General features: G+C 31.6%; 1 protein-coding gene across 1 annotated transcript in view; it reads left to right on the top strand.

The window, feature by feature from the left end:
• The first annotated feature begins 980 nt into the window (after nucleotides 1-980).
• The window catches only part of LOC141527053 (protein-L-histidine N-pros-methyltransferase), a 27803-nt gene continuing 12183 nt past the window's right edge, over nucleotides 981-16600 (top strand). The window contains exons 1-2 of the mRNA XM_074242308.1: nucleotides 981-1525; nucleotides 10635-10846. Coding sequence (XP_074098409.1) covers nucleotides 1304-1525; nucleotides 10635-10846 — 434 coding nt within the window. The 5' untranslated portion in view covers nucleotides 981-1303. The remainder of the gene's footprint in view (nucleotides 1526-10634; nucleotides 10847-16600) is intronic.

Below are 16600 nucleotides of genomic sequence, written 5' to 3'. Positions count from 1 at the left end.
TAAATAAATGAAAAAATGATGTGGGTGCTTAAATGAAAATAAAATAATTCCAAGTAAAATAATTATCAACTTTTAAAAAAAAATAATAGACTCTTCATTTAAAATAAATAAATTTAATGAAGAATTTGATTATGTTTTTTATAAAAAAAAATCTACTGCTATCTTATAATATTGAATTCATGTCAAAAAATTTTCTGGTTGATAATTAAATTAATTTTTAATTAAATAAAAATACATTAAAATGATGGTGAAAGTATCAGACATCCCATAAATTTTTTATTTAATTCACAAAATTGTGAAAAAAAAAATCAAATAATTAATTTAAAATTGAGAAATTATTTTTAAAATAATTTATATCAAAAAAGCGAAAAAAAAAAAAAAAAGATGGCTGCTACTATCAACATCGTTGCATGTATTTTCTCAAATCTATATAATTTTCGTTGAGACAAATGCAAAGCATTTAATCCATCCCATGTTATACTTCTATTCTGAAAAAAAAACATACAAAAATAATTATTTACCATCAAATATAAAATAATTCTTCAATAAATATATAAAAAAAAAGTGATATTGTTGACGAAAAATAATGAGTTGACTCCAATACGAAATTTTACATGTCCGACAATGACCTTGTAGGTTAAAATTTAATAAAAAAAAAAAAATAAATAAATAAATAACCGACGCGAATACTTTTAATATTTACCGAAAATCGATCGCGCGCGAGTTTAAATAAATACTGAATAACAAAAAGAATTATTAATTACTTAATTAATTAATTAAAACATTAATTACAACCGCGAAATGTCATCCTGAAGCTTGCCGTGACTGTTCTGAGGTGAGAATGATGCGCACGACGCAATGACGTTGCAAATAATGGCGGCGTAAAAGCGCGCGATTTTAAAAACTGTCAAATCTGCATTATCGATTGGCTGTTTTTAATTAGTGCGCTTCCAGGCCACTAGCAGCGCCACTGGCGCAATATGGCCATGTGCTGGAAGTGGTTACGTATTTAATGGGAATAAAAAATATGTAATTGAAAATTTATAACAAGTTAATGTTAAATACCGCGGCCACTGATTATTATTAGTCATTCTTATTGCCGTTCTTTCCGTGTTCTGACGCAATTTAAATACGTGTAATGTAAACGCGTTGTTTAACAAGTGTCCAATTAAAAAAAACTCGGTGGCATGTGTTAAAAATTTATTTACGTGGACACTAAGTTATTATTTATTGATAAAGTTCATTTGACGATCAGTAAAAATTAAAGAATAATTAATTATTTAAATATTTTTGAATTATAACAATGACATTCTGTCCCGCTGCGTCGTCTTCTATGTCAACTGTCAGGCCTAGATGCAGTTGTCAATCTCGTAATGTTAACCAAGGTTGTTTTTCAACAGTACCAGGTGGTGTTGGTGTTACTGGATGTGTTATCAAAAATTATCAACCTCATGGGAATCTTGCTAGAATTTTATGGGAAAAACAGAAAGCTGATGAAAGATTGCGCACTTATGACAAGACACGTGTATGTATTTATTTATTTATTTATTTATCCAGACATATGAATATGAAATTAGCATAAAAATTAATTTAATGACATTAAACTCAGCTGTCACTTGACAAATTTTTAAATTTTGTTTAACAATTAAATTAATTCTAATGAATTATTTTTAAAAAATTGCATTTTTAATGTTTTAAAATTTTTACATGTCAATTTTTTCTTTTTATTTTTTTTTGCCATAATTTATTTGTTAAAAAAAGTTCTAAAAATTATTAAATATCTGCTAAATTAATTTTTGTATTAATTTAACAGAAATTCCATAATTTTAAGAATTTTTCTAACAAATAAATTATGGCAAAAAAACATAAGATTTATTTTAAATAAATTAATTGTTATAAAAAAATTTTACATTTACAAATTAAAAAAAATTAGGAATTAAATTTTTTTTTTTTTTAATTTTAATATTTCTAATTTTTTTTTAAATAATATACAAATAGGTCGTGTTTGCTCGTTTCAGAATTAAAAAAAAAATTTTTTTTATTTAATATTCAACTCATTATTTATTTATAATTGAAAAATTCTCTCATATCTGCTTTCGTCATTATAAAAATCCATTTATATATTTTTTCCAATAATTTTATTTAATTACACATAATTATCGCTTCAAAATTATCTATTTACGGATTCAATTACGCAACTATGATTATTTTTTTACCATAAATGAATGCTTTAAAAAAGAAAGGATAATTCTTATTGAAAGAGCGTAGGAGTGCGAGGAAATAAATAAACCGCTGAGCTGAATGAAAAATTGTAAACTCTGAATGGAGCGAAGATTAAAATGAAAAATGAAGCGTCAATAATATCGATGTAATATGTAGTGATTTATTAAAAATATTGAGTGGGTAATTTGCTGGCTAAGACATTGAGTCAAATGAGGCCGTACCCAAGTTGGCGCCACGACTATTGGCGCGAATTTAATTGTAAACGAACTCAATGTATGTTATATTTGAATACTTTTGATCGGAATGGGGCAGTATAGAGAGTAGAGGGTGCAGTGGGGGGTATGTAGTAATGAAGAGAAAAGAGTTAGCGAGTGGAGATAAAATGAAGGACCGGGATTGGCAATGCTCCATTGTGGTGATGCTGCTAGCTGGTATGTTGCTATTATATGTATGGATGTATCAATTACTCGTGAGCATCGTCAAATGACTTGGTGATTATAGTTACTGGCTCGCTTTGTAAAGCTAAGCGTCTGTGATGATGATATTATTAATTGGAACAATCAATTGTGAATTGACTCCATGAGTTATAATATGCTTCATTTTGCGTGTCTTGTATAATAATTATTTACAATGAGGTCACGGTTGTATTATGTTACAGGGACGTATTCATTTATTTTTAATCTTTAATAATTAATATTCATTATTAATATTTAATAATAGTTATAAATTATTTATGCAATTTTTACATTGTACGTGATTTATCTGCCGAGTCTGGATTTAGTAAATATTTGCTATTTTTATAATAGATTTTTTTTTATTGTAAATTAATTCCATTCTTATCTTAAATTATGTAATGATTTTTATTTTACTTCAATAATTTTTTTATATAATCCAAAGATTTTTTACTATTTAAAATTTATCATAAAAATACAAATTTTTTAAATTCATAAATTCCCAAAAAAAATATTCCATTTTTAAATTAAAATTAAATGATTAATTAATTAAAAAAAAAAAATTAGTTTTTAAACTTTTTGAATTAGAAAATAAAAAAAAGATTGTTTAAGAAAAAATATTGAATTAAAATTATAAATTATATTTCTTGTACAAATAAAATAAAAATTTCTAATCCACAGGAAATAATTAAAGATAAGATAAATTGAAGCGACTAATAACTCGCAATTAGCACGTGGACCTGTTGCGTGTACTTTTAAGTAGCAAGTAGAATAATATTTTAGTAGTCATACTGTTGTTGAACAAGCACTAAAATCGGGCACGATAATATGAATAAAATAAAAAGAAAGACGGGCATTACATTCCTCGGTAATGTAAGCGGATTGAGACGGATCGCGGACTGCGGGAATAATATCAGCAATCCATATGAAGAAGAAAGAGAAATGAGGGATCCTGGACAGGACTCAAGGAAGGGCGGGGAGGGAGAGAGAGGGCCAATAATAATTAGTACAATTACCACGCAAGGCCAACCACTGCAGGCAATACCCCCCACCGACACTGGAGGCCTAACTGAGAGCTCTGGTCAAGATTCAAGCCTGTGCTCGGTAATTATGGATAATTACGTCCTCGATATTCCTGAAAACATCGCCCGCGCGCGTACCGGTGGCCTGCGTTCCTCTGGCTCTTACTCTCCACCGGGATATTGCTCTTTATTATCGGTTATCCCTTTCTCTCACTCTCGTTCGTTAAGTTTTAGCTGAGACCTCCGAACCCGGGATGCTATTTTCTCACGTGAACGTTTATTCTTTCAGTTATTTATAATTACTGACCGTCAATACTTTTCCGTTCCGCTCAGTTGTCCGTTGTTGGAGGTAAGGGGATTCAACTCACAAAAAACCTACCATTTTGCTGTATTTTATGCACTTATTATTTTTTATGCACTCGGTAATATTTATTATTTTTGAAACAACAAACCCTCTAAGACCGTGTTATTAGCTCCAATCATTTAAAGAATTTTAAATCGTTTGTTTTTGTTTATACAGTTTGTACACTGGAATGAGGAACAAATTAGAGATATTATTTTGGTAATAATTACTTTGCTGGTTTTAAAAATTTTTTTTATCAGTTATTAGACTTCAGATATTTATCATTAGACAAAAAAAAAGTTTACTTTAATAATTAAGAATAATTGAGAAATATTAGTGAATTAAAAACAGTAATCCTTAATTTAACAGAGAAATATCGAATCAAAGGTCCTCAAAAACGTGGACTGCCAAAAAAAGGGCGCGGCCGAGTATAGGATCCTCAGAATAAAATATTCCTCCATACCACAATCCAGCCTGCCAGATACAGATAGAAATACAGATGAAAGGTTTAACGGATAAAAAATAAAAGGGCTCTCCTCCTCTCCTTATAACACAACAACAAACGAATATACGAAACCGTAAGAAAAGTATTTTTAAGTATGAGTATTAAGTGACTGATGGATGAGGCTCTGGAGACCGACCCGGGCTTACTTACAGCCGAAGAATGGCCAAAAAACAATAGGCTATTCATAAATTTTGATTTTGTTTCTTAAAAATAAGAAATATCATTTTTAAATTTTGCGGTGAGAGTTTTCTCTAAGGAGGACCTCAGCTCAGACGCAAAAGCGTCATCACGCGAGGGGTCTTCGGTCTCAATCTGAAAGGCTGTACTTATACTTAGTCACTTGCTTCTATTAGAGACTTTTCGTACATTACGTGGTGCCTATAGAGAGATTACGAATAATGATAAAAATGCAAATGCAAATGGTGGTTTTAGCGGTTCCGCCCGGTATAATTGTTGATTGTTGCCCTGTATAACTTTTGTAATATAAACAGCTATAAAGTGCCTCCATACATTGAAAACATTTCCTTATTTATTGCACACATGTAATGCCAAAAGTCTAATATAAGTAAAGTGTCTTTAAAAGTGGAGGACAAAGTGCGGCATTGATGGCATGTCATTCACCTGAGTCATTATGCCAATCTGTGGGCAACATTATATTCCCGAATATAACGGTATAATTTACCAAACCCTTGCCTCTACTCGTACTCGACAGGGTTCTATACCTTATATATCTTATATATGTATATATTGATGGATATAGATATAGATATGTATGTATCAAGGAAACCGACAGGTCTCTGCGCCTGCGATTAATAACAATAGTCTTACCATTATCATTATATTGTTTCCCATCACGCGATAGCCGTTGGAAAGCGTCCGGAGAGAAAATTGTTTCACATTATATGTATAGTCGAGCGACCACGATCGTCAAACAATATTTTTTTTTGAAACAATGTAACCCATAATTATTCATGTCATTACAATCATAATCACACTTTAGCTCACTCCTCACTCATAGTGCCTTTACTTTTTCGTGGCTTTATTTGAAAATTACTGGCTCGTATTCTCCTGTTATTATTTGGAAATTTGTATGCATTAAATAAATAAGCGTTGTTAAAAAACAATAAATTTATTACTGCAATTAAATATTTTATTTTACGCTCATTACATCCAATTGCTTCGATTTAAGACATATTTTCCTTAAAGGCCTTTTATCGCCCGTTTTTTACACTTTTATTTTGCTTTTCTTTTTAAATAAAAGTCCAATAAAATATTTAATAATTCAGGGTTATTAAAAATTTCTTTTTTTTTCCAGCGATATTAAGTTTACTAATTTTATTAAATGAATAACTGATTTTCGTTCCTTCTTTACATGGATGTATTATAAAATTGTGTTTTGAAAAATTTTTTAAGCTATGTAATTTTTTCAAAAAAGTCAGAATTTTTTTTTTTTTCCAAAATAAGGATAAAAATTTTTCTTCATACTTAAATGATAAATGAAAAATTTTCCTTTAATTCTAATCTTCAATTTTCTAACGAAATAAATACCTCCCGAATAAAATATAAAAAAAAAATTCTTAGGCGGCAAACGAAATTACCTATAAAAACGTTTAGAAAAATTTCCTTTAAATTGTGAATATTTAAGTAGAGTAAAAAAATAATATATATCTTTGCAATCAAGCATCAGATATTCGCCCTTCGGGATCATCTCGGGTGGATGGTGGATTTGGATTGAGAGCGAGAAAGACGGTGGTGGGTGAATATATTGGGGGTGTGAGAATGAGGAGGTTGATTGGAAAAGCGACCGGTTTAACTAACCGTGAGCGCTTTTAACCCAAAGCAATCGACTAACGAACGCGTTCATTCGCGCTGCGCCGAGAATATCGGTCTTGATGCATCGCTGTCGAATGCGCCGAATACCTTTCTCACCTTCTCCATACCCATCATAGCTCACCATACATCTTTACTCATCGTTTCTTCACTTATTCATTTCCCCGCACCTTCACCCTTACTCTTACCCAAGGTCTCTCCAGTCCCAGCCCCAGCCCCAGAACCTCCATCACGTTCCACACTTACTCAAGTCCACCCGGCGCATTTATTCCACCTTCTCCTCTCCAGTTCTACACCCAACCAGATCCGTAACGTTATTTCCGCAAAGTGTTCGCCACCTATCACCTACCACCCGCTACTTTGGATCGTTATCAGTCGGCTCATCGATACACTCACCCGAACCGAATCTAATGCTCAGACTCAACTGTTATGTACGTACTACAGATATGAGAAATCAATCATGCGTTAAACTCATCGTTAAGATCTTTACCACCATCTTCAATCTAATATATTAAATTTATATATTTATACACTATATATTATATAGGATTTATATTCAAGTATATGTTAGTAAAGTAGAAAGAAATTTAAACTTCTCGCTTTGAAAATTAATAATTTAAAAAATATCAAGTTATTGATTTTTCTTCAGATTTTTATAAAATTAATATTTTTACCTTAAAAAAAAGTAATAATTAAATTAAATGTTGGAAAAAAAAAAAAAAACGTACACTCAAAGAAAAAATTATTAAATTCAAAAGAAAATCATTTTAAAGCGCTTCATTATCATAATTTAAGCATATAAATTTTTTTTCGAATTTTTAATATTTTTTTCTTACTCTAAAGTATGTTTATTAATGATGTAGGTCCATCTTGAGGAAGACTCTACCTTCAAAGATAAATTTTAAGCCCTATAAAGATTAAAAATTCGATAAATTTATAAGATTTTCCATAACTTTCTCTCTACTCATATTAAAAATTTTTTCTTGATATTTATTTAATATAAATATTTTAAAAAAAAAAAAAAAATTGTTAGATATTTTTTATTTAAAAAATTACAAAAGAATTGAAAAATATAATTTTTAAATTATTACAGTAAATTTTCTGTTCGATTTATTCTTAAATACTTTCCCAAGAGTCCAGTTTTTCTCAACAAAAAACATTAACCATACTCTAATTATGTTTTTATCCGATAAATTTTTTTTTCCAAACAAAACTTCCGCAAAAAAGGGAATCTTAGTAAAAAAAAGTGGTGAAAAAATACTCAGTACAAGAGAAAGAGTTGATTAAAGAATAATTACTAAAATAAAAAATAATTATCATTCGATCTAAATCAATTAAACACACGTCCTAGTTTTCAGTAAAATTTAGTTCAAACGTAGAAAGCAAATAAATAATATTTTTTGAGTTAACTAACAGAAATAATAACTGGCAGTAAATAATTATCAAGATCTGGGAATAATGAAGCTATAACATGCGTGACAAATTTAAAAAATCGCGAAGAAAAAAAAATAATTGTGTGTAAAAAAAATAAAAAGCTGTTTGTAATCATAACTCGATCTTCAGTGATAAGATCGGGCAGTAGGTTTAAGCGAGAAAAAGATATCACGCACGAATAACTCGTCACGATACATAGTTTATACAGACAGACATATATACGACATAGCAATAGAGGGTAATATTGTATTATAATACCGTGGTATGGTGTGTATTTGTCGAATATGAATATGTGGAAAGAGCAATAATGAAATCATGAACTAAGTAGTATAACTAGTTCAGCGGTTACTTTATTTTTATTAGTCGACAGGACTGAATCCGCGACCAAATGTTGAGGAGAATGTGGTATGTGGTGTGTGATAAGATTTTTATTATTTATTCGCGTTAAGTGTATACATCTGTATTCATTATTTATTATTACTTATTACTTATTACATTCGTGATGACGCGTCGCGGTCACGCATTCTCGTTTCACACATGGCGTCAGTTGGAGATGAAGAAAAGAAGAAGAGTAATAATAATGATAATGATAATAAGAAGAAGAACCAGAACCAGAAACAGAAGCAGAAGCTAAAGCTAAAGAAGTATAATGAAAAATAAAAATAAAAAAAAACAGCAGGACATCTGAGCAATACTTAATAGCACAGGAAGGGAATGCGTTTGTCTTGCAATCCAACACGCTTGTGGAATTCTGAGAACGTATGCACCAACAGGACACTCAAAATAAGTTTCAAAAATTCTTTTGTACATCTCAGCTCTAATTAAAAGTGAATATTAATTTTTATTTAAAATATTTCGGGTGGAGTAAACATGTGTATAGAAAAAGAAGGATTTATTTTTGTTGGAGAGAAATTTAAGGGCAATTTTTGGTGAATTGAAAAATATTTTTAAAGGTAATTATTGGTTTTTATTTTGGACGTCGGTTAAATACCATATACGTCTTTAAAATGCTGCTGCTGGTCTTTGTCAACATGATACGCCAGATATAGAATATACAGAACATAACAGAGGAGAAGAGAGAAAAGGTGGAGAATATACCCAACAGGATACTTTTGAGCGCCACAGAAGTCACCACTAATGACACCAAAAGGAATGCTGTCCGGCAACGCGCGACCGCACGCTACTCCAGTAGCCATTTGTAATTCTGATAAAAAAAATTTATTAAATCAAAGTACGCTTTACCTGCAAAATTACTTTGCTGAAAGAACAAACTATTCTATCGACAGTTTTAACATTTATATTTTAAAAATTCATTCGAAGAATTTAAGACAAAATGTCAATTAATTTTTTTTTTTAGTTTTGGGTTGAAAAATTAAAATATAACCAACCATAAGTAGCCGATCACCCGTTGAAAGAGCTAGGCATTATCAACCCAAGTTAATTGTGCAATAAAAACGGATCGATAAATCATGGATGAAAAAAAGAGCCTAGTTTGCTAATAAATTAGCATTAAACACAAGAAAGTTGGTGGAGAATAAGTATGAGAGTAAGAATACTGGCTGAAAGACTGAAACTGCAAGAGTAGTAGACTTAACTGTCAATCGAAAAGTCAAGACCGTGATATGCGAGACATGTCGTTAATATTGTACGTATTGTATATTATAAATTTTATTATTGTCGTTTTTATGTCGAATAAACCGACGTTCGACCTTCACTCACATTACAAGTAACGTAACCTCTATTAAATCAATCATAAATGTGTACAATATAGATATAGATGCGTGTGTGGAGAGATCTGTCTCGGGTGTACAAATTAAATCGTTTATATTTATACTATTTTATTATCCAACAATTTAATTAATGATGACAGTAGGAGAGTAGTAATAGCAATACTAATACTAATACTAATGATAATAGTAATAGTATAAGTATTGGTTGTTGTAGGGCTGTCTAGACTAAAGAAACCTAATGGATTTCACCCATGCAATTGCTTGATGGATATCGATTTGATATCTCTCAAATGTCGCTGCTTTAATTAGAGAAATCAATTAACGTCAACGTCCAACCGGATACATATATTGATCCAACTTGATTTCATTTGTACATTTATAACTTTACTGTTTATCTAGCTTAATATTGTGAATAAAAGTCAACACTTTGATTACAATTTTCTATTGAGAAGTAATGATCACTCTACCACTTGTATTAATCAATTTTAAAGAATAATAAGTGGCATTTAATAAATTTTACCGAGTAAAATATTGCTTGAAAAACAATCCACTCAATTTATTTTTAATTAAAACGTCATTTGAAAGTCTTCAGTCCAGCATAATTCAAGAAATGTAATTACCATTTCTGAATTGACTCATCTAGGATATTGTGGGTTAATTACCGCATTCATAAGCTTTCTTTAAAGTGTCACTGGTAGCTAATAAAAATTTTTTGTTCAATTAGAATTTGTTTTATTTGGCTTGAATCGTATAATTTTTTGTCTCGCGTTAACCGCGGAGGCTTAAGGCTTTGAGGCTGACGAATCACCGGGAAGCAAAAAGTCAGGAGAAATGCGCGTGAATGAGAATGAAAAAGCGACTAGTGTCCCCCGTTGAGACGTTAAAGTATCCGTAATTATCTTTCCAACTACGTTTATTATTTTGTCATTGGCCATGAGAAAAATCCGACAAAAACCCGCTGATTCAATTTTTCGTACAAATGGCCTCTTCATTTTAATTTATTTTATTTTAAAATTACTATTAATAAAATTTAGATTAGAGTACGAGGCGTGGTATACTAATTTAGATGGAAATATATTTTTTATTCTGTTACAGTGGTACAGGGTAGACAAAACCAAAATTCGGGAGGATATTCTTAAGCTCTGGAAGCCATTAGGAGTTGGAGAACGCAAAGATCAGCCGGACAAAAGCGCTGAAGATTTTTTGGCAAGGTCCGCCAATAAATCCGACTCACTTTTGCTTCAAGTTTGGCACTCATTAGCGACATCTGCTTTGTCTAGGTTTATTACTCGAACTTCAATAAATGGGTGAGTCTCTTTTCACAAAATTATTTTTTCCAAATTCAATAAAGTATTAAGAAAATTTTTGAGCTAAGTAAAATTTACTAAAATTAAAATAAATATTTATAATGCTCTTCTCTCCGTGTGATAAGACTTTTGTGTACAAAATCACATATTTTGATTTTCCTATGAAAAAATCAAATCCCAAAACTGTCTATATCCTTAGTGCATCAGCCAGTGTAAAAATATTCACACGAAATAATTTACAGCGGCGTCGAGCGTAATTTTTTACAGTGCAAATCCCGAGGGCCTAAGGTTGTACCAACAACGGATACACGGTGCGATCATAATTCTCATATCTAGCGGTCCAGGTTCTCTTAAGATCCTCTCGCGGCACTTTTGATGAAGGACATCTCGCCGCTAATTATGATTAATTTGCGGGGCGAACTCGGCCTCCTGTACGAGTAGCCACTGAAAGATCACTGATCTCGCTCTACTGGTTCACGGAATGTAATTAATATTCTCAGCAGGACACTTAACTCATCCAAGTATTCGCTATTCGCTTCTTCAGCATCATCAGCTGGCATTTATTTTAATCATCCCAACACACCGTAACTTTACATTTATTATTTTTAATTTTAATTATAATTACAACTTTAATTATAATCAGGATCACGGTCATTATTATTATCATCTTATAATACTTAATACGGTACATATTTTATTTTCCGAGAGATTTTTCTCCCCGAGATTGAACCAGTAGCAAAAAACATCTATCTAATCACTCTCAATTTTAATAAACGGTTCCAAGCGTAGCAGCTAACGTGGAGATGCACATTTCGGCTGAGGTTTATCTCTTCTTCTTTTTTGACGTGAAGGTGGAGCTCTGGAAGCTGGCCATCAATAACCTGTGCAGTCCTCAACTCGAGAGCATAGGTGTTCTAGGTTGATGACTGATGGCTGATGGTTGATTGCACACCGAACCAGAGTGCAGCCACGGAAGCAGGCTTGCAATGTGCTGGAGAGCCACCGCTTGTCGAGGAGACGAGAAGGCGGAGATCCTATCTCCCGGTTATTAATTAACCGTTCAGATGGTAAAACCTCTTTTCATCACCTACCAAACGATCTACCATAGCCGAGGATAGACAGATCGTGCTATTTAACCTCCACTCTCCTTCTATTCGCTGTAATATACATACCATATATATATATATACTACAGCAATCTCTTATTTCGATAATTGGCTAATGATACTTATCGAACGGCTTTCACTTTGATTGTTTATATTATTTTGCACGGAAGACATTCTTCTGAGATTGCGGTATTTGCATTACATCTCAACTTTTGATATGTGTATTTGCGGTGATTGACGATGGCTGCTTGACCTGAGTCTGAGATTTGAGGAACTTTGGGAAATTTTATTGATTTTAGAATCAATTTTGAAACTTTAGAGGTTTTAGACGGGAAATTTTTTTATTTCAATTTTAAAACGTAGATTTTTAGAGCTAAAAAAATTTACAGAATCATTAAAGTTAATCGAATGGGAAATTTTCAGTTCACAGAAAAAAAAAAAACTTGAATCAAATAAAATTTACTTAATTTTTAGCCACCGACTATTTTCCACTAAACTCATCCCTTAGTTTGTCTCCATCATTGTCCTCTCGTTCTTGTCTATCTCAGCTACTTTCCATGGTATCTGCGCGACTGATTGCTTTTTAGTAATTTTTTGTCTCATCATCGCAACTTCACGCGCAATTTCGACGGATTGACGAGCAGGTGACGTTCGAGGGCCGTTCACTCGCTGCTTTTTCAGTCAATTAAGATTGATTTTACTCGCTCGTTCCATTTATTCTCAACTACATTTAATTTAAATAGAATGAGCGACAAAAAATGAACTATTGAATCAAACAAATAATTTGACCGCGATTGATTTTAAAAATTTAGCTCGGTGTTGAAAACTCTGGAAACTGAGCGAGATAAAAATATCAATCGTCTGAAGGAACATGACAAAGAAAGTCGGGATAAGAGTTTAGTGTCTGGCTGGATGGAACAGGCGGTGAAGTCCGGCATTAAGTACCTGGTAGCAAGTTTTTGCTCGGGTTTGAGCATTGGAGACTAAAGCTAAAGCTAAAGATGAGTCCACGCGTTTATTCTGGAGTATTCAGTACGAGAGATAAAGAGTAAAAAATTTTTAAAATAAGTAGAGTGATTGAGGGAGAGGAGGGAAAAAGAAGTGTTTAGTTCCGCGCGCCACCTGTTACCTCCCTCATGTCTTCTCTTATTCTCCCGGCTCGTCTCTTTATTCTATCTTTTATATAATGTGATGTGATGAGACGAGTAGGGAGAGAGTAAGGGTTAAGGTAAAGTATTTGGACCCCCGAGGTTTATTTCTTCAACTACGGAATCTTTTGATCTTTAAATTCAATTTTAACGTCACCGTCAGATTTATACTGATGATACCTTCTTTAATCCATTCATCTTTACCAACATACGTGCTTTGTATTTTATATTTTATCCGCTAATTACCTTTTACGTATAAGGCCAAAAATTTTGGTCTTTGTTGATATTTTTACTCAATCTTGCTCAAGTTTTAAAATTAAATTTTTTAATTTTAATTCAAATTCAGTTTGATATAAAATTAAAATATACATTAAATTTTATTGATAAAATGGAAAAATTAAATTTTAATTGAAAGTATATGCATTAATATAATAGATAATATTAAATTTTTAAAGGACGTAAAGGATCATAAAATTTTATTATTCCATACAAGATAAATAGAGTACTTTTCTTTAGTGCAAATTAATGGAGGGATTTGGTTAAATATTATTTTTATGGTTGAATAAAAAAATTTTATAGTTAGTTGGAAAACAATTACTAGTAAAATTGTCGCATTTATTACTATGTATTAAAGGTATAGATAATTTTTTTTATGGATTTTCTTGGTTACATACGAATGTATGTATGTATACGTATATATTTGTTTACTTCTCGCTCATCGACATTAAACTAATAATGTTTCCGTTCTGAGGAAGCTCTTAATGTCACTTTACATTATTTTTTACTACCAATGGCATAATAATATTCTTGGGAATACTTATGCTTATTTGCATGTGAGGAGTTTTGTATTAAAGTACACTTATATGGATATGGATATAGTAGTATAGATGTTTGTAAATACATACATGTGGTTGAGTGGATGTGGGGTTCTATATATAATATACCGAATGAAAACGTACTTAGGTGGCGGCATTTCTGCAGAATTACCAATTTCAAAGTTTGCAATTATGGAAGAACGTAAGTACACGAATATATATTCACGTTAGATCCAGGTACTGTATAGTATATACCGACCTGATATCACTCCGACGTAATGTAATGTGATGTGATGTATTTACTACTATGCACTGTGTTATATGTTGACGACCTGGTTTGTGACCTAAGTTTATTTCTCATGGGAATTGCTGCAAGACGAGTTATCTCATTAAAATCATATCTATCTGCAGAAACTCAATGACATATTCCTTGATTATACATCTGAGAATCGGTTTTCTTTAAAGATACATTTACTCTTTTTTAGTCATTTATTTATTTACATTTTTCTGTAATTAACATCATTAAAAATATAATAATAATAATAACTAGCAACTCACTATATGACTGCTGCGACTTGTGAAAAAAAAAAAAAATTAAAATTTTGCTTTATTGAATAATGACTTTTCTAAATTGCACTGTACTTTCTTAAATATTGACGTTTTTAAAGGTACAAGCTCATTCTGATGTTACACTCATCAAGAGCTTTCATTTGAGTACCCACATGCATTTTTGATATATTTTTTATATATACATATATATAAATATATAAAATATATGAAAAATTGATGTGGGTACTCAAATGAAAGATCTCGATGAGTATAACATTAGGATGAGCTTATATTTTTAAAAATGTCAATAGTTCACAAGATACAAGATCATTTCTTAATTATCTATCTAGAGATAAAGCATTTTTGAATGCAGCCTATATAATTTGACTATTGGCTAGAATGTAATGAAACCTTGAAAAGGCATCAATTTAAGTCAAGACTTTTGCAATGACACTAAATTTCACAAAAAAAAAGTGACTTTATCATATGACTATCCTAGAAACAAAATTTTCCTTATTCTCTTGAAAATATTAATATTATTATTATTATCATGCAAGTAATATTTAATAAAAAAAAAAATTTAATTTAAAATGGATTTACTGCCAAAGGCAACAATAAAGTCGTATAGCTTCTCTTAAATATACACATATACATAAATACATATATCTTCTCCGTAGTAAAAGCAGACTCGATATCGGACGGCCATTATTCTCACACGGTTGATGATAGTGTGTGCGACAACGCCCGGATCTTTTTCCACCCCCTGTTATATATTCACGCGCAAACATATACCTCGACACATGCATATATATAAATACATACGTATATGTAGTCACATATAGAGAACAAGAGACGAGAAAAGAAGCAAGTAAAAGCAACCAAGCGCGAGTAGCTAATATATATAGAATCGTCGTCTTATGTGGCAAAGGCAGCAGTGGCCATCCTTTCTACAACTCCGGGGGATCTTACTCTCATGTACATATCACACATATGAGGGCATGGCTTTCAAGTACACACATAAGGATACAGACACTTTGTATTTGTGTAACTATGTACGTGGATGTGGAGGTTATCGCGAGAGGGTTCTCGCTTCTCATTCCCGCCCCTTGCCTCTCGCCGAGAAAAAATTTTCCTTTTTCTCAATTCTTTTTTTTTCTTGTTGGTTGCCGCAGCTACTGCTTTTCTCAATCTCTCCTCTTTTATTTTATTTTATTTATCTTTTTATTTTTTATCGTCATCACCTCACCGCTCCTCTCCTCTTCTCTACGCGTTTCTTTCTTCTCTATAAAGAGTACGTCCCTCGACCCGGTTTTTCCTCGGTAAGGATCAGAAAAACCCGGGCTCCCGATTGGTTCCTCGCAGGGTGTGCAGACTAGTTGGTCAGTAATTATCATTAGCGCGTTTGCGCAATAACGAAAGCCACGCCAAGACCCCTAGGATATATACCTTAGGGTGTTTCCACGATTGGCAACCCTCTTTGTAATTAAACAGAACCAGCGCAAGCGCAATTTAAATTTCTCACACTTACTTTTATTTATTCATTTCTCTCTTTGCTTCTATATGTGTATTTTAAATTAAAATTACTTTGTGTTATCTCGTCAGACCGTCAGACAGAGACCGCGGAATAAGAAAAGCTCCTATACCAACCGGTCCCCTTCTCCACTGTTCGCTGTTATTACCATTCTAAAACTCAAACCCCCACGAATAGAAACTCTCTTATTCTGCGACGAGTCCTTTGGCTTCAGACTTCCCATTGCCATTAGTAATTATGATTTTCGGGTGACGCCCTTTATTAAACTATTCAGAGTTTTTTTTACCCCAGAGCAGAGCTTGCGCAGTTTTTAATTACTAATTATCAATATCTACGCTCATGCTCAGATTATTTTTTCAATTTTGCTGATGTTAAAATTTTTCTCTCTAAAATTAAACGAATAAAATTTTTAATTATTGAAATTATTAGTGTTAAAATTACCACTAATAAGTCTATATATTGAAAAAAAATTACTTGAATTAATACAAAAATTCTTCAACTGCCAAAATCATTTTGAAGAGTTTCATTGTCTTGGATTAAATGAATGTTATGAAAATTTAATTAAATGAAAAATTCTCGAATCAATAAAAATTTTTTAGTTCAAGA

This window comes from Cotesia typhae, unplaced genomic scaffold (genome assembly GCF_013202065.1).
Source record: "Cotesia typhae breed Kobodo isofemale line unplaced genomic scaffold, CoteBio_Ctyphae contig_4, whole genome shotgun sequence".
Classification (NCBI taxonomy): domain Eukaryota; kingdom Metazoa; phylum Arthropoda; class Insecta; order Hymenoptera; family Braconidae; genus Cotesia; species Cotesia typhae.
This window is presented reverse-complemented; position numbering and strand designations above follow the sequence as displayed.